The sequence below is a fragment of the Dermacentor andersoni genome, chromosome 11 (genome assembly GCF_023375885.2).
Source record: "Dermacentor andersoni chromosome 11, qqDerAnde1_hic_scaffold, whole genome shotgun sequence".
NCBI classification, from domain to species: Eukaryota; Metazoa; Arthropoda; class Arachnida; order Ixodida; family Ixodidae; genus Dermacentor; species Dermacentor andersoni.
In genome coordinates this window covers 77,036,360-77,061,493 of record NC_092824.1, presented here as the reverse complement: position 1 = coordinate 77,061,493, position 25,134 = coordinate 77,036,360, and the positions used below count along the sequence as shown (strand labels likewise).

The window sequence follows — 25,134 nt, the reverse complement described above, 5'->3', positions numbered from 1 at the left end:
GATTGGAGTTGATGCACCGGGCGACCCTTGTATCAAGACAGGCGTGCCTCATAATCAGATTGTGGTTTAGCCATGTAAAACATCCCGAAATCTATTTTCTTGTCCTAAAACCGAGTGCCCTGGTTAGGCTACTTGCAATGCATCGACCTCAGCTGAGTATTTCACTAAATATGCAAAAAATAGAGTAGCAGATAATCGAGTCGCAAACTGAATTATTTGGGTGTTCGTGAAGGGACTCGTGACGTCTGGTTTTCGGACTCCCTAGGGGCTGTGAAAACGTCCGAAAAGCTAATGCATGCCTTTTACTGCTTCCCAAGGGCTCAAATCGCCACAGGCACGTTCGAAATAGCTCTGAAGGTCTGCAAGTACACTTATTACGCACATTGGTGCTCGTACTGTGCATGCGTGTATAATTAAGGAATACATACTATGTCCCGTGACAATTGCCCCTTAACTTTGCATGCTTCACAGCAACAATGCTTCCCATATGCTTCACCGCATAATACTACTGTATTGAGGAGACGCTGACTTTCAGTAACCGGCATCACTTATTAAATGCGTTGTGCATTCCGAGCTTCGAAGCCATTAGGGAGGATTACAAAGGCGGAGTCGGCGCGACTGCGAACTGCGGCGAATTGCTTTAATGAAAAACATGGCACCGAGCAGCGAGAAGCTTGGAGTGAATGTGGAAGTAGCTAGGCCTAGCCGCGGCCAGTGGATCTGCGTGCGATAGCGCCTGTTCGAGGCAGCGAGGTGATAAAAATGGAGGCAGAGGTGGCTTTAATTAGTGCCGTTTCGGACCTACGCTTATGGAAAAATGTTTGGAAAATGGGACGGCGAAGGGTTTTCACATCAGAAATTTCAGACATTCTTATACACTGACTCTATGGGGTACCGTGGCAGTGCCTCGAAGGCGTCCGATTATTTGGTAGGTCCGAAAAGTCGGGCGTCCGGAAAATTGGTCGTTGACTGTAATTGCAAACCCTACTGAAAACATTGCACTGCCGTGAGAGCGTGAAAATACCGCACTTTTGCACAGTTGGCGCAAATGGCACTTGAGTGGGTACAGCCAGGAGCAGGCAAGTCGAATTGTAGCAGAATGGTGCAATTGGCACAGTTGGACCACCACTGTGTTTATTATTATCTTTAAAAAAAGCATTACACTGCATCTGAAATACTCCAGCTTGCAACTTCGTTGGGCATTGACAGCATAACAACCACAATACAGATAAATTCAACAGAATCTGTGATGTCGCTATGACATGGACGATGAACTTCAGTACAAGTGCAGAACAACGGAAACTTGGAATGGAAATTCTTTCTGATGATAATGGATCCTTTCTGCTGAAGAAGAAATTTAGAGAGCTGGGTTAGGGGTGAGAATCCAGTTGCATGGATACAGTTGCTGTGGTCCCCGGTCTCTCCTTCAATGCTGCTTTGATGGGAATAACTTATACAAGTCTGTAATTTACTGGTTCTCGTCAGTGTCTCATTGTGTGCAGGAAAATAAAGCACAATGCAGCAGAACAAAAACCCTACGTTAGCACTCTTCGTTTTTTGGCCAACCTTATACTGTTCAAATACGCTTCCGAGTTAACAGGCTGTCAGCCTCACCGACCACACAGGATATTACAAGTCTTGACAAATGCGTGCAGCACAGTAAAGGCTAGGGCTTGTGTCAGCCAATCAGCAACTAGAGCAGTTTGCGTGTTCCGAGAAGGAAAGAGAGCTCGACCATTGTGAGCCAAGGATCCTTTTGTGAACCTTTCCTTCAGGTGACGTCACGAGGAGGATTATCAGTGGAGGAGCCCATTTCCTGGTTCTCTTGTTCTGCTTGGCCAACGCTACCTCCAGCTCTTACTGCTCCGAAGGAAGTTGTCGAAACGGAAAGCGCAACCTCAAACAAGGCTCATTTACTGCTATCGCAGGAGCATTTTTGATATGATGACACACGCACACTAAAGAACATACCACAAGATCCCATGCCATCCGTACCCCTTCTCCCAACCCCATGCAGACATAATTCATTAGAAAAAAGGGGTTGAGCAACCTTTTGGGCTAAGAACTAAAAAAAAAAAGACATTTACAAGGCAGGCTGAAAAAATGAATAAGGCAACCACTTAGCCAATGTACTTCCTTAATGCTTGTCAGCAGCATGTGCAACACGCATCTTTGGAAAATGCATTTTTTTGTAGCGTAGAGTTTAGTTTTCACAATAAGTATGCAGAACAGTCTTATTGCCTTCTGCACGTAGGACAGATTTGAATTCAAATTTAAGCTGCTAAAGGCAGATAAACCACACTGAATAAAGCTACAGGAACATCTGAAGCCACAAGCACGAAGATGAGACAAAGCCATGTACTATCCACTATATTCCCATGGAAGCTGAATGATAGTGGCACCAGAGGTCCTTCTAGTAATTTTTGTTGGAAATTCTAGGTGGTTTTCAAATAAAATTACTACAGCTGGCTAAATTGTCACACTTGCAGCTACTATTGGTGCTACTACAGTCGAACCCGACTATATCGAACCCGTTTACATCGAATTATTCTATATATCGAACAATTTCTGGTCACGGTATAGTTACAATGAGTATATATAGCAAAAATTACGCTTACACCGAACAAATATTGCAGTGACTCCCGATATATCGAACGTCAAGCGGCGGAAAAGTGCCCCCAGAAGTTGGCTTTCCCTGGCGGGAGCGGGGAAACCCGGCGGCGCGGCTCCATCCAACCGCTCTCCCTACCGTGACCGCGCTGCCTCGGGCTGTTCGGGCGAGCCGTCGACACTCCCCCTGTCGCGCATAGTGAAGTCTATTATCCTCCCTCTTTCTCTATCATCTTTCACTTCCCGCTCCCTCTCCCCTGACGACGCTTCGCCGTGCTCCCTCACGGCTTGCAGAATCAAGCGTCCTTCCTTTCTTTAGATCACTATCTATCGACACTCCCCAGCAAAAAATGATCCTGGCCCGCCTACAGAGCTTGCTCAGACAGCCAATCAGAGGCTCTTGTGCGCTCTTCGAGCAAGATGGCGAAAGTGCGAGTTGTCTGGCTGCTTCTCTGGTTTATCGTGTTTGCGCCTTGTGGGCCTTCTCCCGCAGTGTTGCCGTGATGTAACGGCAGAATTCGCCTTTCGTCGTGAAGATCAAAATCATAAATTGCGTCGAACGCGATATCCCCGCAGCGTGCAAGATTCCGAGGAGCACTCTCAGCACGATTGGGGCTAAAGTGGCCAGACTCGCAACCCGGTGCCCATGGCGCCCGACGCGTACGCACGGCCGTGTACGAGGCGTTCTTCATACGTGCCGGTTTCCGCGTGCTCGGTGATGACTGTAAATTCTGATGAATGCGACGAAGCCGTTGCCGGTGTTGCCGAAGTTTGGAGCGAGCTGTCAAAATTTCCGGGACATTCGAATCAAAGGTGGACGAGTTTGTGAGTGCAGATGATGGTGTCGCGACGACGGTAGATCCCGAAACGAAGGCTACATCGTCGACATCGTACCGAGCACAAATGAAAGTAGGCACGTTGAGGAAAGCAACTACGGTCCTTTGCCCACATCCTCCGAAGTGATTGGTGCACTCGCATTAGTCCGGTGCTTCTGCGCGAATGCGGAAGGTTGCGGCCTCAGCTGCTCGGACTCCTAGACAACGTGGGGAAGTGCGTGCGTCGCAGGCAGCGAAATTGCCCAAGCAGAAGAAAATGCAGGACTAATTTATGCGAAACTAAGCTAGTTTCGTCAATAAAGAGATTTTATAAATGGGATGTGCTTTTATGACATCCAATTATTTAGCAGGCTTATATCGAATTATGCTCTATATCGAACTGATAGGCGTTTTCTTGCGAGTTCGATATAGCCGGGTTTGACTGTATTGCCAGATTTCCCCTTGTAATTTTTGCAAGAAAACACTGTGGCACGCAAAGCCTCATTTCATTTTTTTCTTCTGTTTAATCTTTTACATTCTATGAAACAATAGACAATCAGACAATCAACAGACAATCACTTGTCTGTCGTCTTGCAATTCCGCAAGAGGACAGACAAGTGATGTCTCAGGGACGAGGCAACAACTCGGGCTACTTAGAGTAGATAACAGGAACGCAGACAACAATATCAATGAAAACGGTACGAAAAAATTTATTAGCCTCATTAGTGACATCGCTTCTCGCGCTGCTCTCAACAGCTGGCCTCGCAAGATTAAACCAAATGTGCCGTATCTGTTCTTGTCAGCACTTTTTGAGTTGTTAAGGAAATGGGAACAGTCTGAGCCGCCGCATGCAGCGATTTGAAATATACACAAGACAAAGCTGCTTACGTCACCTTGGCCAGCTGAGAGCGTAGAAGCGACTGAAAGAAAAAAAAAAAAAGGTATGGTAGGGGGCTTTGTGAATGATGATGAGAAACACCCAGAGGTCTCAAATATTCAGCAACTCTTTCCGGAATGACCTTGAACTCCTCAGTGGCCGTTTGTCTCTTCCATTTCAACATCCTCCGCTGAAAAAGTAGATAAAAAAAATACGCGACAATGAGCTTTGCACAAAAGTATTTAGGACCAAGTACGGCATAAGGAACAGCAAGTATAGCTGAACCCCGGTATAGCAGTCACGTCTGACATGCAAATATCTTCAATACAAGTGACGTTCATTGCAAGCATATATTGGTGATAGTATTGGGAGGGGGGGAAGGGGTGCACAATTGTGCACGCCAAGATACTTCATTAAACGCAAGAGCACAGATAAAAATAATGATATGTCACATGTGTGATATTTCATTTGGAAATACTTCATTCGGTGCTGTGCTGCAAGTGGTAATATGTGCACAGTGTTTCGGTAAACAAGTTGTAAGGTAGATGATTGGGTGTTTACTCTCGATAAACAACCAATCGGGGTGTCAGCGATTACCAAACGTGCTAGACACAAACTAGGGACGCATCTCGGATGGTCACTTTTGATGATACAACTTTTGGTGCATACTGGCCAGTTGAGCAGAACTTGATGAGCTAATTGGCCAGGTGAGTACTACTATGTCATGTGAAGGCGACAGTATCATCGAAAGTGATCATCCAAGAATCGTCCCCCTAGTTGATGCTCTCATATCTGACGTTCCAGCAGAAATGTGGCCAAAATGTGGACACCGTACACTTTTCACACAGTGTTCATATTTTGTAATCTTTACAATGCTTTAAGAAAACTGAAAATTCTTAATCAATTCTGCAGTTACCTGCTTTTCATGATTTTGAAGATGAAAAAAAAATGTGGCGAAAACATGTTTCCAATGGCTTTCTTACACTCGTGGGCAGCTTTCTTGCAACAGAAAGCTGCCCACGAGTGTAATTACGACTCCAGTCAAAGGGGAAAAAAAGTGCTATATTTTAAGCCTGACTGATGATGACGTCGGCTGCACTCGCAATGCTGTGATATAGGGTGAACATGTCATTCGCACTAATTGTCACCCCTGCACGTGGTCTCAAGTGGCAGCCAGCGTGCATGTCTTGAAACAGCCAAACTAGTCAGCAACCACCACGGTCATCTGCTATTTACAACGTGCAAGTTTGCCAGTTCATTTACGAATGGTACAGTTAAATTTAGATGTCATTGCCGTGTGCACGCACGCACCACACACAACACACAAAGAAATGGGGTCACATCTTCAACTGCATAACCCTTTGTGAAAGGACAGCAGACAGTCCGAGGACAGCAAGCAGCTCCACATCAAAGGCTGCACAAAATTAATGGTACAGCGACAAACTCGGCAGCTCCTAAATGTTCTCCACTGCTTCTGTGGGACACAACAGCTCGGGATGTGGCCAGGCACAGCTCCTGCAAGAGATCTACACTATGGCCACTCGGCAACTACGGTTAAACAACACAACTGCACTTTGACTTTGGCCTCGTCCTCTACACAACTCGGCTCTACCGGGAAAATGGAGTGGAGGGTTGCTTGTCAACCAACTATTTTCTCGCGGGAGTCACTCTACAGTTGTAGCTTTACATGATACGTGACACAATACCAAGAAATGCCCTGCGCGAATGTGTGTCCCATAATGCGGATTACCATGGGGGCCACCAGGGGCACTGCTCAGGCCACTTGCTTCAATCTGAATTCGGCCTTGCTGTCATGACTTTCTGTCATGACAGCAAGAAATAAGTGGTAAAACAAGCCTTTGCTTGGTCTCACCTAACAATGAGGACAAATTATTATTGATGCTTGGTCCTTACCAGCGAAATTTTAGTTTGATGCTGTTAGGCCTGAGAAAAGGTGCCACCAAACTGCCAGATGTGTTTCGATTTCTACTCACCTGATGGCATCTCAGCACTTGTCATGCACTGACAATGCGTAAAGGCCTAATTCTGATTTCTTTGTTGAACTTCTCGAATTGTTCATTGCATCACTAATTCACGTTTCCACTAAACCGTGGCATGCGATGACAGTGTGCTAAAATGATCTTGTGACACATCCAGTACGGTTCCGCGGAGCAGTCATGCATGCGCAGTACGTCTAACGTATCACGGTAACAATTTGAAAACAAGACCGAGCTGTGCAGGAAGATAGAGACTTGAGATCAACAGTTGTTGAATAAGGGATGTCTCTGGAGCTAAGGTTCTGACAAGGGGACAAAGACAAGCACCTTTTTTGAAACGCTGGCTATACAGATATTCCTTGTTTGAACGCTGTAAATCGTATCATGGTAACATATTGCACATCACGTGAAGTGAAAACACTATATTGGGTCACTAGTCTCTTCTGCCACTTGGTGGAGTAGAGGAGGTCACTCGAGGCAAAGAGTGTTTGTGAACATGCATGCGACCATCCCCATAACGGCAAAGACAGCAAGGGGTTATGTGAAGGGTAGCAAGAGATGAGAAAGTAGGGAAAATGGTGAGGGCAAGAGAGAAGGAGAGAAGAAAGAAGGACATCTCCCTCCCCAGACAGTAACACCCACTTCCTGGCGGCCTCGTGCTTGAGGACGAGGCCTTGGATGGTGGCAGCAAGGGGGCGCCCGACTGCAGGGCCGAGCTGAGGTGCTCCACTTGGTCCAGGGTGGTGGCGCGCGACATGGCTTGCTTGAGGGCCTCCAGCTGGCCGCTGCGGCTTGTCGAGGCTGGCGGCGTCGGACCCGCGCCCGGTGGCGGAGGCTGCGCCGAGGCGGCACTGCTGCTGCGGACGGGGCCAGCTCCTCCTCCACTGATGACGCCCACTTCCTTCTCCAGCTGCTTGCCCCGCTTGCCCTTGAACAGCTGCTGGGCCTCCTGTCGCTCCTGCAGTCAACAAACAAGTGCAATTGATTCATGGAGTTTGTGGGAGATATGGGGGTTCTCCTCCGTACTCTTGGGACAAAGGAACGACACCACAGTAGTGCAAACAATCACAAGGGCATTTATTACACCTTTCATAGATCAATGCCAGCTAGACGAGTTGCTATCCACAAAACATGCCGATGGGCGCGCGACAAATCTAGAAGTCCGACTCACTGAGCGACCGGATAGCGAGCGAATATGTTCGCCCCATGCTGGATCCCAACGCCTGGTCGTTCGCGTGTACGGTCACGCGAATAGTGGCACGTTCGAAGGCGGCCACGCGAGACAGTCTCGCAGAAGCATCGGACGGCGCCCGCGCGGACGTCTGCGCCCGCCGACGATCTCGAACCCAAGAGGCCAAGCGCCTTCCTTTCGGCTCCCAAGTAACCTCGCCTGCCGGCGGCGTTAACAGCGCAACACTCGCGCCATCTCTCGTACTGCGCCTCAACCACTCTGACCGCCGCGGGCGCCAGGCCACGCGAGTCGTGCGGGAAAACCAACATATCAGGGGATGCGTGAGAGTCGCGCATCCCCACAAGTTCAACAGCACTAAGCAGCACTGTATCTATGAGAGACACAGTGGAGGGCGCGGGCTAAATTTTGACACCTTGACGTTCTTTAAAGTGTGCCTAAATCTAAGCACAGAGGCATTCTAATGCGACTGACATTCTTAGGGAATTATAATCCCTTTGTGGTGTGTTCCTATCTGACCCATTTCCCACCAAAACTTGGGCCATTTCACACCAAAACTTTCACACCAGGACTGGGTGTGTGCCACTAGGCATATATATATCACTGGGTATGTGTCTTACTGGGAGTTTACCGCTGTCATTAAAAAGTGCACAATCATTGCATTCTATCGGTGCTAACACATGGAGGAGAAGCTTGGAGGCTAACAATAAAGCTCGAGAACAAAATAAGAACTGTGCAAAGAGTGATGGAACAAAAAACGTTAGGTGTAACATTAAGCAACAGAAAGAGACCGGTGTGGGTCGAAGAGCAAACGGGAATAGTCGATATTCTAGTTGACATTAAAAGAATATGGAGCAGGGCAGGCCATGTAACGCATACTGTAGATAACTGGTTCCCCATTAGAACTATAGAATGGATGCCCAGGGAAGGGAAGCACAGTCGAGGACGGCAGGAAACTAGGTGGGGTGACGAAATTAGGGACTTTGTAGGCACACGTTGGAATCAGCGTAAGATAGGGATCACTGGAGATTGCCGGGAGAGACCTTGATCCTGCAGTGGACATAAGAATAGGCTGAACCACATTTTATCTAAGTTCTGAAATGAATTTAATGTTAAAATACACTATTTCGAAAATACTTTGTCACAAAAAATATTTCAATGTATTCAGCAGAAGAGGAGTTATTGGCAATAAATGACTGCCATTGACCCTCTTCGCTTGCTCCCGGTCCTCCTTCAATGCCTTGCCCTGTGAACGCTACGGCGAAGATAGGTGGTGCCTCCAACGTTCTGCTTATTGAGCGTCATCGTGGCACGCAGTTCAAATTTGATTTTGGATGTTCACGTACACGCCATTACTTCCCGATTTTGGCCCCTACAATCGCCCAAACTCACAGGCCACTAGTTAGCTACATGCGGCTATTCTCGCACTGAGTGACACGAGTAGCACATTTCTTTTCGCACTTATCTCGATGGCAGTGACACAATTTCCGAGTGCTGAACAAACTTCCTCTTCATGTTCACCTGAGCGTGTACATGGGCAGCGTGCAAATCAGCTAGGGATGCCGCAAACATAATGAGGTTCGACTATGATGGAGAAACACCTTGAGTGCTTGTGGACGTGCAACTCAAGAAGAAGACTCCCTGCTCATCAGATGGCGCTTGGGCCTTGAGTCATGGCACGCACATATCAGAGTATGAGGTTATCGTCAGCTAGTGGGCTAGTCGCAGCACCCTGCATAGCCATGGTATCTACGCTATGCTGCAGCTACATGCAACTGTAGTGGCTATGTGCATGACAGGGCTGGAGTGCGCGCTCCCATTCATACACCCTTTTCTGGCTGTGCTACGTGGTGCAAACTGCCATTGTCTTGAAACAGCTTTGTGCATTAGCTTAGTACGAAGCGAAGTCTGCCAAGGTGTCTAGCCAGGAGCAGTCAGGAGTGAGCACACGCTGACAAGCATACATGTGGTCTGACCTTAAATTTCGCATGGTTCGAGAGTGGTTGAGTCTTCAAAACTAATGAAAGTTAGCGAGACCCGACGGCTACTATACCGATAAGCAGTGTGGTCATAGTTTCATTCCTAGAGCGGGTAGGTGTGGCCGGGCGTTAGTAGACATTAGTTGGCAATACTAGTATGATAGTTGTACTTCCGGAAGCATGCGATTCTCATCGAAACATATTTCTATTTATCAGCCTCTTTATTAAACTGCATTAGTAAAAATGCACAGTAACAGTTGAAAGAAACACACTGAACCAAACAAGCTTTTTGACTGATGTCAGCTATTGGCCAATAGCAGTCGCATATAGGAATCTGCTATGTGACGAAATATAGCAGCACCGAAAAGAGTGAATAGAATGCTTTTGGTTTGAAAAGATCTGGCTTAGAAGTTCACAGCAGCGGATGCTATTCGTGGACTGTGTTTTTTCACCAAGCACTAGGGGTGGTCAGGATCCCTTTAAAATCCTGGAGTGTGAGTTATGCGACACACTCACAACAAAAGAATCCTTTAAAATTTCTCCATTGCTGAGCAGAATCAAACCCATGTCATTCATATACAGTCAACGTCCAATTTTTCAGACTCCCAAAATACAGCGAAAACACCCAAAACATCAAGTACAGTTGACTTCCGTTAATTCAATCCTGACGATACCAACAAAACTGGTCGAATTAAATAAAGGGCAGGAAAATACACTGAAACATGCCGTTGATGAGCATACCAAACAGGGAAAAGTGTCTCTGTTACGGGACACAGCATGTGTTCCTTAAATTTACACACGCACATGCACCGTCTCCGTTCATAGTACTATCACCGAGATGCCAAGGGAGTTTACTGGCAGGCCTTCAGAGTTTTAGTTAGATCCCCGCTTTCTTGTTGGCATTAAGCGTTCCCTTGATGCTGAAAATGAAAAGATGAAAAAACTTTGTCCCCACGAGTTTTCCAATCTTACCACCTTCCTTTTCACTAGCTTTCCTAAAACACAGATGGTTTTTCTCTGCTTCTCGGCGCACGCACATGTTCAATTTAAGAATACGTACTAGGCCCCGTTAACACGCATGGTGGGTGAAACGAGAGCTCAAATCGTCACAGCAACACCAGAAACAGCCCTGAGTGGGCGCCAGTATGCATATTATGTGTCTAGGTTCTCATACTGCGACCAGAGATGGCGCATGCCCACCTGTATAATTAAAAACCGCGTGCTATGTCCCGTGACAGTGGCCCCTTTCTATTCTTAGTATGCTTCACCGCATAACATAGCTGTATGACGGCGAAGCTGACTAGTCAAGTTTGAATTATCTCACAAAGGCCAATTTTGAGATCAAAATAACCGAAGTTCGGACCCACTGAAACATATGGGTGTCGGCTGGGACCTTTGGTCAGGATCGAATTAACCGAAAAAAAGAATGCATGCCTTTAACTACCCTCAAATTGCCATAGCCATTTCTGAATAGCTTTAATGCCAGTACAATTATTACGTACAATCAGTGCAATCTTGGTTGTTGTAATGTGAAAGGAGACGACGGGTGCACGCGTGTATAATCAAGGAACACATTTTATTGCGATAGCAGTTCTATAGACATTCCAAGCACATTTCTGCTGTCAGTGTCACCGTGAGGTTCTGTACAAAGTCCAAGGGCGATAAAATCCTTGCCGCGCGCCGTGTGCTGTATGTTCGAGTGAAAGCGTGTGAGGATGGGACGGCGATAGGGGCTCAATCTCGCGCACGAAAAGGAGCAAAGCGGGGAAGATGCGCACTGTCTTCTGTCGCACACAAGGCTCCAGGGGGAGGGCTCGTTCTACTCTGGGCAGCCCCAGCAGCTGTGCACGCCCTCCAGGGCTGCTGTACCTTGAAAGCCATCTGTGATGAGGACAGTGTCTGCCCATGCGCTGTGTTCTTGCTGCTTAGTTTGTGCTGAGGCTAGAGGTAGCACAAAGGTTGATTCACTCGCTGCCGCCGCCGCGCTTCCGCACTCCAGCGTTACGACAGCTGACTTTCTGTGGTCATTAAGTGAGATGGGTTCGTGTTTGCTTGTGCGTGCGTGGCACCATTGTTGTTAATTTAGTTAGTATGCCTATGTTTACAAGTTTAAAGGGCCGATAAAACTACTATCCCTATTTTGTATAGCTATCCATTAGTTTGCTATTGCAATCGATGCTTCGCCTTTCGGGCGCAACTGCAACTTTTCTTGTCCCGTGAGAGCAGCCTCTTTGCACTCTTAGTAAGCTTCACCACAATGCATAGTGTATGCTTGACCGTGTACCTCCCGGTCAGCAGCATAATATATGACTACTGCATTACCATGGTGAGTAATGACAAGAAAGAGAAGACAGAGTTCTTGCATTCCAGAACAGGAATATACAGCCTGACCCAATTATAACAATAATCAAGTGCCAAGAAAATTCCATTGTTGCATAATGAGTTGCGAGAAAGAAACGATGGGGAGTGATACCAAAACAATTTACACTAAACCGTTGTTATAATAAAGGGAACAGGACAGCAAAAAAATTCGATACAAGCGGCAATTAGATAAAAGCGACTACCCTTTAAAATTTAAAAAGCTAGGAAAGTAGAGCTGAAATAGCACAACTGTATGGAAGCCTAATACGGCTCTTGCGTGGCACATTTTCGATCGCATACAAATTTCTCGGTCACAATTGCATCCTTTGCACAAGTTGCAGGAGAAAGCCAATCACGGTCAAGAATTTCAACCCAGATCGGACTCGCTTTCATGAGCGTGAACTGGAAGCACCACTTCAATGACACACGTTCAGTCACCATGAAACCAGACCGATTATTTCGTGAATATTTTTGATAGGGAGCTATATTGAGCATAGTTCATTAGTTCTGTGACGTCTACACTATTCTTCCTGCTACTTCGAGCCACATAGACAGTAGTTGGCAAAGTTTTTACTGGGACACGAACCACAGGGTCTTTGTGATGTCACACCTCAAGAAACCATTTTCACAGAATACTTTTATAAAAGTAGTCTTTTGTAAAAGTGATCTGCGGCTTGTGCTACCACTTCACGCGTAGGCGGCTGCGTACGTATACTTCCATAAAGTGGAAGTGCGCAATGTCGATCTACCTTAGGTAAGCATAGCTCACGCTCATGAAAGCGAGTCCGATCTGGGTTGAAATTCTTGACCGTGATTCAAACTCTTACGAACTCCTGGTGATCTCAGCTTCTATTCCTCACCACACAGACCATGATGTGCACCATCCTGGATTGTATTTCCCGCCAGCATGCTATCAGGTGAAGTGGAAGCACGAACCAAAATAATGCAATGGTGGGACTACAATTCAAAAATTTTTTTTTCTCTACAAAAACGAAAATTATCTCGATTAAAATTTCCGAGGCGAAAGCTCATTTTTTTCAATGATATCCACTTTTCCACTTATTTTTTCATGAACCACCTCAGTGTGCTACCAACATCTGAACATAGGCCAAAATAGCGTTTTTGCCAAATTCAGGCTATTATTTTGGAGCCTGTGAGCATCACATAGGCGAAAATAAAATTTTAGAAGATGCAACCTTCTAGGGACAGTTTTATAAAAGTAATTATAGGTTTTCTCCAATGACCATTTTTTGTGAAGTTTCACAAAAATGCTAGAATTAGCGCATTTTCACTTGCGCATTCATGCTGTTTGCATGAATGGTTTCAGAAATGTATGGCACCAAACAGGTCGATGTTGCAGTCCCTGTTGGCATTATATGCAATCAGTATGCATTGTAAAAGACTCATGCGGTCCAACCTTTGCGTGGTTCCAATAATGCCCTTAACTTGTTTTTGAGCTTTTTGTTCAGTCTCCAAGTTTCTGCCCCATAGTTAGCACTCGTAGAATGCAGTGACTGTACACCTTTCTTTTTAATCATAATGGTACGCTTCCAGTCAGGATCTGACATTAGACAGTTTTAGTTTAGCGTACGCAGCTTATAGCGTACGCTAAGCAGCGCACATTTTTAAAGTTTTAGTTGGCCGGCGAGATCTTCGGATCTCAGAGGCCATATTCTGTCGTTGCGGCTATTTCCCGACTGTAGTGATAGGTGGCGCTGCCATCTCGAACGTTTCTCTGTTAGGCATCGATTCGTTCGAAATGAGAAGTGATCTCAACAACACCACAAGATTATCCATAATACTCTGTCGTCGAAGCAGCCTGAGACTAAGCGAAAGCCATTTACACAATCACTTGCTACGAACGAAGTGCATTCTACAAAAGCAACGCCAAATTCAATTCGAAGCGGGCAGCCGGGATTGCCGCCATGGTTCACGCAAACTCCGCAAACCTCGCAAAAATGCTAACTCGTTTGCGTTGCGTTTGTTTTAGTGTTCGTTTAGTGTTCAGTGCATGCACAGTGACAACCCGCTATATTTCAGCATACGCAATGGTATAGCGTACATTATACTAAAACTGTCTAATGTCTGCCGCATGCGCTCCAACCCATTTTTATTCTTCTGTAAATTTCCTTCTCATGATCGGTGTTCCCTGCGAGTAACTGACCTAGGTAAACATACTCCTTCACAGATTCTAGAGGCTGACTGGCGATCCTGAACTCTTGTTCCCTTGCCAGGCTATTGATCATTATCTTTGTTCCTCTGCATATCAATCTTCAACCTCCCTCATGCACTCCATCTGTTAAGGTCCTCAATCATATGCTGTAACTCATTCCCAAAGTTGCTGAACAGGACAATGTCATCTGCAAAGGGTAATGGGACAAAGAATGCTAGGCATAACATTAGGAGACAGGAGGAGAGCAGTGTGGATCGGAGAGCAAACGGGGATAGCCAATATTCTAATTGACATTAAGAGAAAAAAATGGAGCTGGACAGGTCATGTAACGCGTAGGTTAGATAACCGGTGGACCATTAGGGCCCCAGAATCATTGTCAAGAGAAGGGAAGCGCAGTCAAGGACGACAGAAGACTAGGTGGGGTGATGAAATTAAGAAATTCGCAGGCGCTAGTTCGAATCGGTTGGCACAGGACATGGGTGATTGGAGATCACAGGGAGAGGCCTTCGTCCTGCAGTGGACATAAAATAGGCTCATGATGATGAATAATGCCCTGATCTATAGGCTCAAATATAGTGGTTGTGTTCACTGGCAGAAACTCCCATGACCGGGCAGTTGTCAACAAGCACATGGCCCTGCTTTGCCTCAAACTTTTGATTCATGAGGTCCACACTTCCTAAAAGACAGCTGCAGTCATCCAAGCACATTTATTGTTTCTATATATGCAGTCTTTAGGCATGGTTGCGTTGCGGATGCATTGTGACTTCTCTGCCTGCGCCAGTACAGCAGACTTCTGTTAATTCGACCCTGGTTATCTAGGTTTCGGCTGAAAGTCCTGGCCGGCGCCCATGCATTTCTATGGGTCCTAACTTTGGTTTTTCAATCCTAAAATTGGCCTTCACCAGATAATTCGAACTTGATCTGTTAGCATGCATGCACCTGACCCCTATGGTGACCCCAATAATGATCCCTTTAGTCGCAGTGAGTGTCTTGGCAGAGCTTAGGGGACAGTGAAGGCGTTAAACACAGGTAATCTCCCGTCGAAAACGCCTATTTTCAGTCTGCTGCAGGAGAATTTTCAAGCAATAACTAGCTCACCAACATCTGATTATAGTATTTACCTGATTCTAATGCACAGGCTTTCTCTCTCAAAACAATTGGGCTGAAGATAACTCCACAGTGTCACGGCAGTTATATCTAAGCACTACTTTCGCAGCGCCATAGCACCACCGCCACTGATTACGTGCGATAACGCTGATAGTGCAAGATAACATGCATCCAATTTTCGCCAACAGTAAGACAGTAAAGGTGCACCTGAATGTACCATGCCACCTATCCATAGAAGAAAAATGTAGCATGCCCCCCCCCCCTCCATTCAATATCAGAAAAAAATGAGAAGCGCAGAATTTACCATCACAGACAAGATTTTTTAAAACAAGCTTTCATAATGAAACGGCGTGTTGTTTCCATTCGTGCTTCACTGGCCACAGATACCAAGCACACATGGGCTATATTCTAAAGCGATCACCTTTTAGAGATACTACTACAAATTTTACAAGAGACTGCATAAGACTTATCCAAGTAAGTGTCTGACAACATTCCTAGCACCATGCACAGATAGCAAACTAGGTGCAGCGAAAGGCTGGGGCCAATTATGCCAATGCGTGCAGTGCCGAGTCGAATGAAAATGATAGTATAAAAAAATACCGCTACAGATCTTAGTCAAATACAACATGAATCGACTGCAACCTTCACAAAAATCACTCCATGTTGCCATTTTGTGATGGCAATGACACTGTGCCTGACGGTAGGCTGTTGCCAATGCGATGAATGCAGTTTCATATCTGATTGTAATGCACAGGAAATTTTAGCGTTAGATTAGGGTAAATACAGTGCTACAATGTTCCCATGCCACGCTATTGGCCAAAGCAACTAAATCTCGCTACTGGGTGTCCGCACCGAAAGCAGAAGAATGCGAAATCACACAAAACAAAAAGCATTACACATGCGCTGCTCTACCAATTTAGCTATGGCGGCAGCTATTCTACCGTCCACTTACTCTGGAATTTGTACATATGCACTAGATCTTGAGCTGGGAGCGTTAGACAGTGCCACTCATGGCTATGGTGGATGATGCGGCACATTCTTCTATTAACAGGCGTCATGTAGCACATGAACTTAGGAGTAGGCAACTAACCAATAAACCCTCATATGCTACCTCAAGGCTGAGGATGCGACTGCCAGCACTGCTGTTGTCACAAATGAGAAGCACCGGCTGGCTAGACAAAATAATTCGTTCAAGTGAACGGATTGGAAGCATGGAAGAAACAGAAAAGCATGCGACATGTGCTTGCCTTCTGCTTGATGCGCCGGAAGTCGAGAACCCTCAACTGCGGGATCCTGTGGATGAGGTATTGCCGGTAGTGGCGCTTCACGGTCACGGGGTTTTTCATCAGGCTGCAACGACAACGGGCATAGGACAGTGCGATTAAACAAAGACGACACAACCGTACTGGGTGACCATGGGCCATAATATTGAAGCTTTTGTGGTAACGGAGGGTAAGTGAACTGTTTACAAGTAGGTGCAAATGAATGCAGTCAAATTTTGTTACAACTAAGTCACATCTGACACAAAAATACCTTTTCTAGATCTGCTATTTGTTGTAAGCATGTAATAATACATGCTGACATTGGTGAGAAGCGTTGCAGATATACGTCATTATATCCAATAATTTTGTATATCCATGTTCAATGACTGTGTCAATTTTTGAGACAATCAAATTAATCAAATGGTGCCAAAAGCGAACCTTGTATTGAATACTCTATTGAGATAAAAAAAAAGTTTTCAGCACAGAACAGTGTTCCTATCCTATAGCATTGACAATGTTAGCAAGTTTCTGTTGTTAACATCGCACATTATGAGGCGTAAAAGTCAATGACAAAAGTTTACAGACCACGGGATTTTGGAAAACGTTCAATTTCCGAGCAGCCAGCATCAATAGTACGTAAAACCGAACATCACAGTGTTCATATATAATGGTAGACGCTGTAAATGTGAATACTATGCTGCGTTGTGGGGCTGTGCAGATATTCAGCTTTTCTCATATATTGTGTTCTGTAAAATTTTGTCTTTCACTGCACAAATGAAACAATCGAAATACACAAACAGTTTGTTTGCATACCCAGGGCTATTCAGAACGCAAATGATTAGGGTTTAGAAAAAAATGTCTGGTTTCATGAACAATCTGTCATGTGTTCCCCTACACAAGTTCTCGTACTTCATGTCTACTACAATGTATTTAGCCACCAGAGTAAGATTTCTCACACTTTTGCTCAAATTTTGCACTTTATCATGCACGCTTCAGAGTTTAAACCATGCAAAGATTATTAGGAGAATGTATTCGTATTTACGAATACATGTACCAGCTATTCAATTTGAAGACTGTGTCACAGTGCTGAAGATGGTCACGCGAGAGCAGGACATCACGATGTTATGGCACTTGCTCTGTCGTCTGCCATGCTGCCACATTGGGCCATACAATGAATAGCAGCACAGGAGGCAACAAAACAAACCAGAGTGAGATGTCCTGCTCGCATGTGGCCACATTTAGCCTCGCGACATACCGACACAGTCACCTCCTAGAAAATGATAACGGCTGCAGAGAAAAAGCCATTATGTTAAATTACTTAGGGCAGTCGGAGGCTCTCCAACATTTTTCTAGGGTTTCGAGGTCCCAATTGCACCCATCTAAGGCAATAAAACAATGGGTCTAACATTTCATGTCAGCACTGATTTTATGCGCCAAGCTGGTAGCAGTCACCAACAAAGAATTAGCAATGCAGGAATACTCTGATAAGGCAAGCGCTGTGGAAGTTCATGCAGCTTGAGTGCCTTGGCACACTGGGAGTTTTCACTTTCTTGGAACTTTCCAATTCCACCTATTTATAATATGAACCTTTTCATTCTGGCTGTGCTTGTACATTAAGCACTCCTGAATCTCCCACTGTCCAAGCTTTTGTGCACGACTCCAGTAGCAACAAAAGCAAATAGGCTTCAAGCTTAAATGCATCCCACATTTACAGAAAATGAAACCACACAAAATATGTGCACTGTGTGCTGACATAGCCTAGCTTTATTTCGCCTGAAAAAAAAAAAAAGGTTGAACAGCAGTTAGTGAGAGATTATATTTTAGTGTGTGATTAAATAATTGTTCGTTGGTGTGAGATTCATTTTGGATGTTCTAACTCATTCAAGGTTACAAAATACAAAATTAATCTCACACCAATTGCTATCACTGGGTGAAATCAGTGGGCTTGTAATAGATTAAAATGGGAACGTTTTAAACAGGTCTGCGATGGAGCAGTGCCTTTATATTAGCCTGTTTTTGCACAGTACAAACTTTGATTCGGCAGGTGAACCATAGCTTATCTTACAGCAGCCTGTAAAAAAGCATTGCAGAGATGACTACGATTTGTGCACCTGGATTAACACACATGTGCGAGTTTCTTGGACTCTTCACCCTCGCTGGAAAAAACAGTGCACAGCATTGTTTTCCGAGTCAGAGATGGCAACATGCTGACATGTTTTTGCTGGATGACTACACAGAACATCATGATCAGAATTTTTCTCGCTTGAGCGTCCCATTTGGATTGAAGAGCTCATCTCCACAGCGAGCTGAATTGACGTGAAGCACATGTGAATTTCTACTCGACTCTGTATTCCAATAGTGGATCAAGAAAATCAAGAAATAGCAATCCATTGCAGAATGAGTTAATCTCAAGCAACCAGAAGAAACCATCAACCGGCTCCTGGATGACCACATAGAATTCACCGTAAACTAGCACTGGATGGGCAAAAGCTACCAGATTCATCATGGAACTGGAAAAAACTGCGCGGATAGCTAAACATGGTGAAGTTGTAATACACTCCACACCTCAACAGATGTAGTCCCACCCCTGCTCACCTTAGGTAGGTGAGCGTCTTGATGCTGGCCAGTGGGTCAAGGTCGCCTAGGTTCTGGACCTGGTTGTTGGTCAGCACCAGGGTCTCCAGAGCTGGCAGCTGCTCCTGCAGATTCTCCCCAATGCGGCTGGCAGAGGGAGAACAAAACCAGAGGAGAACATAGACTGTGCTCGCATCAAGGTGAAGGCGGCAGTGGTAGAACTTTACACCACTAGATGGTGTAAGTAAAGAGATTTCATTATAGAGAAACTAGAGTGCTGGAATGACGAGACACAAGGAAGAGAGATTCCATGCAAGCTTTTGATGCTATGTTATGCAAAAGTGAGCGCTACTGAATATGACCAACTGAGAATACGGACCCCGGTGTGATAACGCCAGTTCAGTGATATGAGTCTGTGTTATCTAGGCTGCAGTTAGGCAGACTTCATGAAACACCAACTAACCCAACTCTCTATCCTATAAATGAAACTCCACATTGGTTTCTGTAGGAGGCACTTTGTCCAAAGGAAATCCCCATAGCGGCCACTGTATTAATGCATGCGTATAAGAATAGGAAAAAAACGTGGTGGGAAATTTCGAAAAGTACAGTGGTTAAACAGCCATTTGACCTTTGGCATGGTGTACACATACATCTATATACAAGGCATGGTTGAAATTTTAACTGAAGTAGTCAATAAATATAGTGGAGCTGGCTTTATGCGCACCAGTGAGACATTCGGGATAAAAATTATTAGTTTTATTATTTTTAATAGAATGTCCTTTACTGTCCTACTGTGGATATTTAATGTGATAAAGCCGTTTCTATATGACTTAAGCTTGCAACAGGCACTGCGTGTTCGGCCAGCTTCAAATGAGCAAGAGCTAAAAGAAGCTGTGAAACTAGATCATGCAAGAAAGACCACGCCCTAAGATGTGTGTCACTAAACAGAAGCTAGACAGAAGACATGACATTCACAGGTTTCTTCTAATGTGCATGATTTCTCCCACATAACTGTGCTGTGGAACATGTGAAAGCTGACTAAATTACAACAATTCCAATAGCACAGGGCTGCAAAGAAGGTAACCACTCATAAACAAAGTACATGTCAGCAGCTAAATAGATGTACTAGAAGATATTCTTCTTAAGTCCCACCTCCAAGAACTAGTATATGGTAAGCACTGTGCAACCGGACATTACCTGAGGTTTCTGTTTGATTCAACTTCCTCCATGAGTGAGGTCTGTATCGTATCTGGCCCAGTGCGGGCTTCGCGTCTATGGCACATGTGATGTGACCGATCTACATGTCACACGTGAAAGGTCGTGGTGAGGGAACACACCTTCTCCCACTTTAGCGTACATATACACAGCTGTTCAATAAATGGGGGTTCCTTCTGCTTCCCTTGCTTGGAGCCTCTGGTCATGTCTCACCTACGGTGCACCACGATACATGGTGTCAGAAGTGTCGTGGACTACATTCGTTTGCTTGCCCTCTTTCTTCAAATGAACAGGGGATGTATCTTATCTGCTGTAGATGCGAAGCTTGCGCTACGCCAGATACGATACACAGATACAACACAAGCTCCGAGCCATGCTAGCATGAGGAATATCGAACAGAAACATGAATGGCACAAACAAAAAGACAGTACAATACCAGCATGTTGGATTATCCACTGGAGAGAATTGCAACAAAAGTGTGAAAATAGTGACTTGAGAACTGACGGCTTTAGCTATATGCTGTGGCAGCTCTGTTGCCTTCCATGATGGTGACGATGACAGTGGCATGGTTAAGGTTTTGGTTTCAGTTTTATTACCGAGGCAGCATCAACAGAAGGGAACACTCAATCTTACACTTCATATGGTGCAATTTTCTGCTAAAATGCTGTTTTGGTGCAATTTGGTGAGGCTGTTCCACCACTGAAATGAGAAGGAACCGGCATGCAGCCTTTGGCCTCGCAGCTGCATGTACAGGAATAATACTGGCTTAGCTGCTCAAAGCAGTATTATCTACACTCCATTTCATTTACAGCAGGCAATGCTCTGAAGGCTGGAAAGGCTTCTCCCACTGTTAACATTCGTGACCTAACTGTACTGCCTTATACCAAGTTTCATACTTTCATGCGGCAAAATACACAGGACAGTTATTAGGTGAAAGGCGTCACGGACCTAAACCTATTTGCCACGAAACGAACAGATTGATACATTGCTGCTACCAGCTGCCACAGTGCAGCACTAACACTTGCGACCGAAACATAGTCTGTCACATATGAAAAGCCCAAAGATGCGCAATCAACACGTAATCAATACAACTGCAACGCAAAATGCACCGAGCGAGACTCTTACAACCACACTAATTTCATAGCTTCTACAGTGCTGCCTGCTAAGTATGAATGTATTCTTGACCGAGTTTCAGGAACACTTCTGTGCGACGTAGCATCAAACGAGACGCCTCACTGCTGTTTCTGCCCTCTGGTGTAGCCAACCAATGCCTGCTGAAAGTGATTGATTGAGCGTGCAGCCCTCAGGTGTCACAATAAGTAAAAAAATTCAGTACCAGCTTACCTTGTGTCAAAAGGACAGGGTTATTCAACTAAGTTACCACGCTATGTTACCCTCGTCAGAAAACACTATCATCAATTTCCTGCAAAAATTGCAAGACCGCAGTGCCACTTTGATGCCATTATATGTAGTTAAATTGGGTAAAAGCACATAGAACAAGACAAACAAAATGAATGAATGCAAAGCACAGAACTTGGAACAGACAGCACCTTGTCCATTCATTCTGTCGGCCCTGTCATATGCACTATCACTCGATTTAACTATAACATGTGTCAACCAGTCTAAATTGGCCCACTTTTGTAGGTTTTCATGAAGCCATTATTGGTAAGCGCCACTGTGGTTGGCCAGTCCTTTGATAGGATACCACAATGGGAACGCCGAGTGGAGATGGCCCACCTGGTACTGCGAAATGGTTCAGTCTTGAGCGAGAAGGTACCAATGCGTGTGGCAGGAGGCGTTCCCATTTCAATAACAAGCACTGCTGATTAAGCTACTCACCATATGCGGTTGTTATTGAGCATCAGGGACTTGAGGCGCTTGAGCAGCGGAAACCCGTCCAGCTTCCTGATGTCATTGTCAGACAGGTCGATGCAATCAAACTGATCCTGCAAGCCATGCTAAATTATTGACAAACAGCCAAAACCTGGCAATTTGTGTGCATTGGATCTCTCAGCACACAGTTAGATAGATTTCTTGCATGCTTTCAGCATACCTTTACGACAAAATGCGGCAACATGAATCAGTGCTGATATAGGACAGGCAACATTGACTTGAATTTTTTTTCAACACCTGTCAAGCCGAAATATCATTGTAGTAGTACTAAAAAACAAGTTAGCATTACAGAAAAATGCCTTGGGGCTTTCACTAGCTTGTGTTTACTCGGCTAAGTTTCCTACAAATTTATTGATTTCTAGCCTGATGGCACGAAGGCATTACAGAGGGGAGTGGGTTGAGCAGGACAAACTGTCAAAATACCATGAGGAAAAAGAAACGTTCCAACTATACAACATTATGTGGTGGTAAATACCAAATAGCAGATCGCAACAGATAAGTAGCTTTCCAGCCATACCGTATTGTTAACATTACAAAGAATAGAAAGGAAGGTAGCAAGTAATTAAATTATGGTTACTTAGTAAATGTTGCACAAAAAAGTATGATCATTCGTAGTTACAATTTCTGTGGGAACGTGGTTCCATCAACGAATGTGCGAGGCAAAAAGCAGTCTAAGGAAGTTTTAGCGTTGCCAAATTTAAATTATGGGGTTTTACGTGCCAAAACCACTTTCTGATTATGAGGCACGCCGTAGTGGAGGACTCCGGAAATTTCGACCACCTGGGGTTCTTAAAAATTATGGGTTTTTACGTGCCAAAACCACTTTCTGATTATGAGGCACGCCGTAGTGGAGGACTCCGGAAATTTCGACCACCTGGGGTTCTTAAAAATTATGGGTTTTTACGTGCCAAAACCACTTTCTGATTATGAGGCACGCCGTAGTGGAGGACTCCGGAAATTTGGACCACCTGGGGTTCTTTAACGTGCACCTAAATCTAAGTACACAGGCGTTTTCGCATTTCGCCCCCATCGAAGCGTTGACATATTTGATGCCTACTTTATAAAGGTGGTCAATGTGGTGGGATATATGTTGCGGTGGAGATATAAATTCATCATGGAGGGAAGATTGATAATATAGCTTATGAAATAAAGAGATAGGAGTTCAAGGCTTTTAGATGCTGTTATACTAAGCACATCGATCAAATTGGAACAAATAAAATGAGCAGAGTAATTCTGGAAAATTCTCACTGAAGTGAAAAGGTTAGTGTGGTCCCAAATGGCAGGTGCATACACAAATTCTGTTCACATTAGTGTTTTGTACAAGAACTTGAGAGAGGATGGTATACTACGAAAGCTGCACTGCAAATAACCCAAAGTTCAATTTACATTGTCAGTAATGTGATCGACATGGGTTGTCCACATGAAATTAGCTGTGGTATGAAACCCTAGACACTTGTATGAAGATACAGGATCCAACATAGTGTTGATAAGTAAGTACATTAGAGAATTAGTAGTAATCTAGGGCACATGCAAAAATTGACATTTGTTAGTGTTTAGTTGAATGTTATAGCCATTTGTTACACCTAGCTATGGCGTTAAGGCAAGAGTGGAGGTTACCTTTTCGTCATGTTTTGTTTCTCTCTATATAGTGCAATCATATAATGTATATAATGCAAATGGATGAATATTAGAATTATCGAAGGGAGGTTGTTCGCATATATGAGAAATAAAAGAGGCGAAAGGACAGAGCCTTGCCACACACCAGACTCTACCACTTTGAATGAAGAGTTATGGTCATTAGCAGAAACAAATTGTGAGCAATTAATTAGAAAGCATTCTATCCATCTTAAAACATTAGAATCGAGGTTTAGGTGTTAAGCTTACGAAAGTGAATTCTATGGCTTACTTTGTTGGATGCTTTTGAGAAGTCACAATATACAGTCAGTAATAGATTTGACTAAAGTGCTTTGCGGTTTATGACTGAATGAGATTAGTTGTGTCTCGCATGAAAATCATTTTTACGCGAGACAATTGAAATTGATGTGATGCTCCGAATAGAGCAGGGTATTAACTACTACTTGCTTAGAATAATAACTGGATTGGTCAATTAAACCTCGCCTCTCTCAGTAACTTACCATCGTATTCATAAATGCATCTTAACTTGAAGCACTTGCTCGACTTGATTTAAATGACTCCTGTCGTGAACGCGCCGAAGCAGACGCAATGAGCGTACTGAGAACGTTCATGCCAGGCGTCATATAAATCAAGCACGCGCTTCAAGATGCATTTACGAATACGGCGGTTAATCTGGGAAGACGCACCTTCTCCAATGACGCGATGCTTTACGGCACAGCAGATGCAGAATGATAGCAAAGCAACAACAGTGAAACCGCGGGTACTGTAAGCAGGCTTGCGACATTGCTACGAACACACACGAAGTACTGTGCAGCAAAGCGAAATACGTGCTGTAAACTACGTAGCGTACATGTTGACGAGGCAGTATCTGTACGTGAATTATGTATCTGAAGTCTTGCAGCCACACTTGAGAATGGCCTTCGTGTCCATGACCGCGAATCGGTGGGTCCTTCGTAGACCGCAGCGTTCGAAAGTACCCACCGCTAGTACAGCACCTATTCTAGACACTGCACGCATCTGTACAGCTAATTTCCCTGGAGTTCGTCTCCCCCCATCGGAAAACTCACCAGCGTCGCTCCCAAGTTTTCGATAACGGGGATCTTGTAACCTGGGTCATAATAATAGACGTTTAGTAAACGACACATGACAAGTCATCCGACGTTCGAAGGTAGGTGAAGGGGGAAAGTTCTCACCTCGCAAGTCGAGCTCTCTGTCCCGCACTGGATTGATGGACTGTGCGGCCAACTGTATAAGGTCCTGTGACAATTTCACCATGGTGAAATACTGCGCGCGTCTCTGCCGTTTACAAAATAAAGGCGCCGGTAAAACGCACGACAAGAACGCGCCGCGAAACGTGTGGAACGAAAATACGTGCCGGTTTGCCAACAAACAGTTACTGGATTGGATCGAAGCAAGTGTGTAAGCCATTGCAAGCCCAACAGAAAAC

The 25,134-nt window shown here is 44.9% G+C and overlaps 1 protein-coding gene across 1 annotated transcript; it reads right to left on the bottom strand.

Annotated features, from left to right (window-relative positions):
* Nucleotides 1-4,115: 4,115 nt before the first annotated feature.
* LOC126517629 (U2 small nuclear ribonucleoprotein A'-like) lies at nt 4,116-25,066 on the bottom strand. The gene is made up of 7 exons (XM_050167422.3): nt 24,881-25,066; nt 24,755-24,795; nt 21,999-22,105; nt 18,966-19,091; nt 16,356-16,458; nt 6,942-7,257; nt 4,116-4,492 (listed from the first exon to the last, which is right to left on the bottom strand). Exons 1-7 carry the CDS (start codon nt 24,960-24,962, stop codon nt 4,455-4,457), a joined length of 813 nt encoding a protein of 270 aa, XP_050023379.2. The 5' UTR covers nt 24,963-25,066; the 3' UTR covers nt 4,116-4,454.
* Between the last annotated feature and the right edge of the window lie 68 nt (nt 25,067-25,134).

Excerpts from the sequence above, each read along its gene's own strand:
- LOC126517629 (XM_050167422.3), bottom strand. The coding sequence starts at position 24,962 with ATGGTGAAATTGTCACAGGACCTTATACAGTTGGCCGCACAGTCCATC. Across the intron at positions 22,106-24,754 it reads AAAACTTGGGAGCGACGCTG|GATCAGTTTGATTGCATCGA; the intron begins GTGAGTTTTCCG and ends CATGGCTTGCAG. Across the intron at positions 19,092-21,998 it reads CTCAATAACAACCGCATATG|CCGCATTGGGGAGAATCTGC; the intron begins GTGAGTAGCTTA and ends TCCCTCTGCCAG.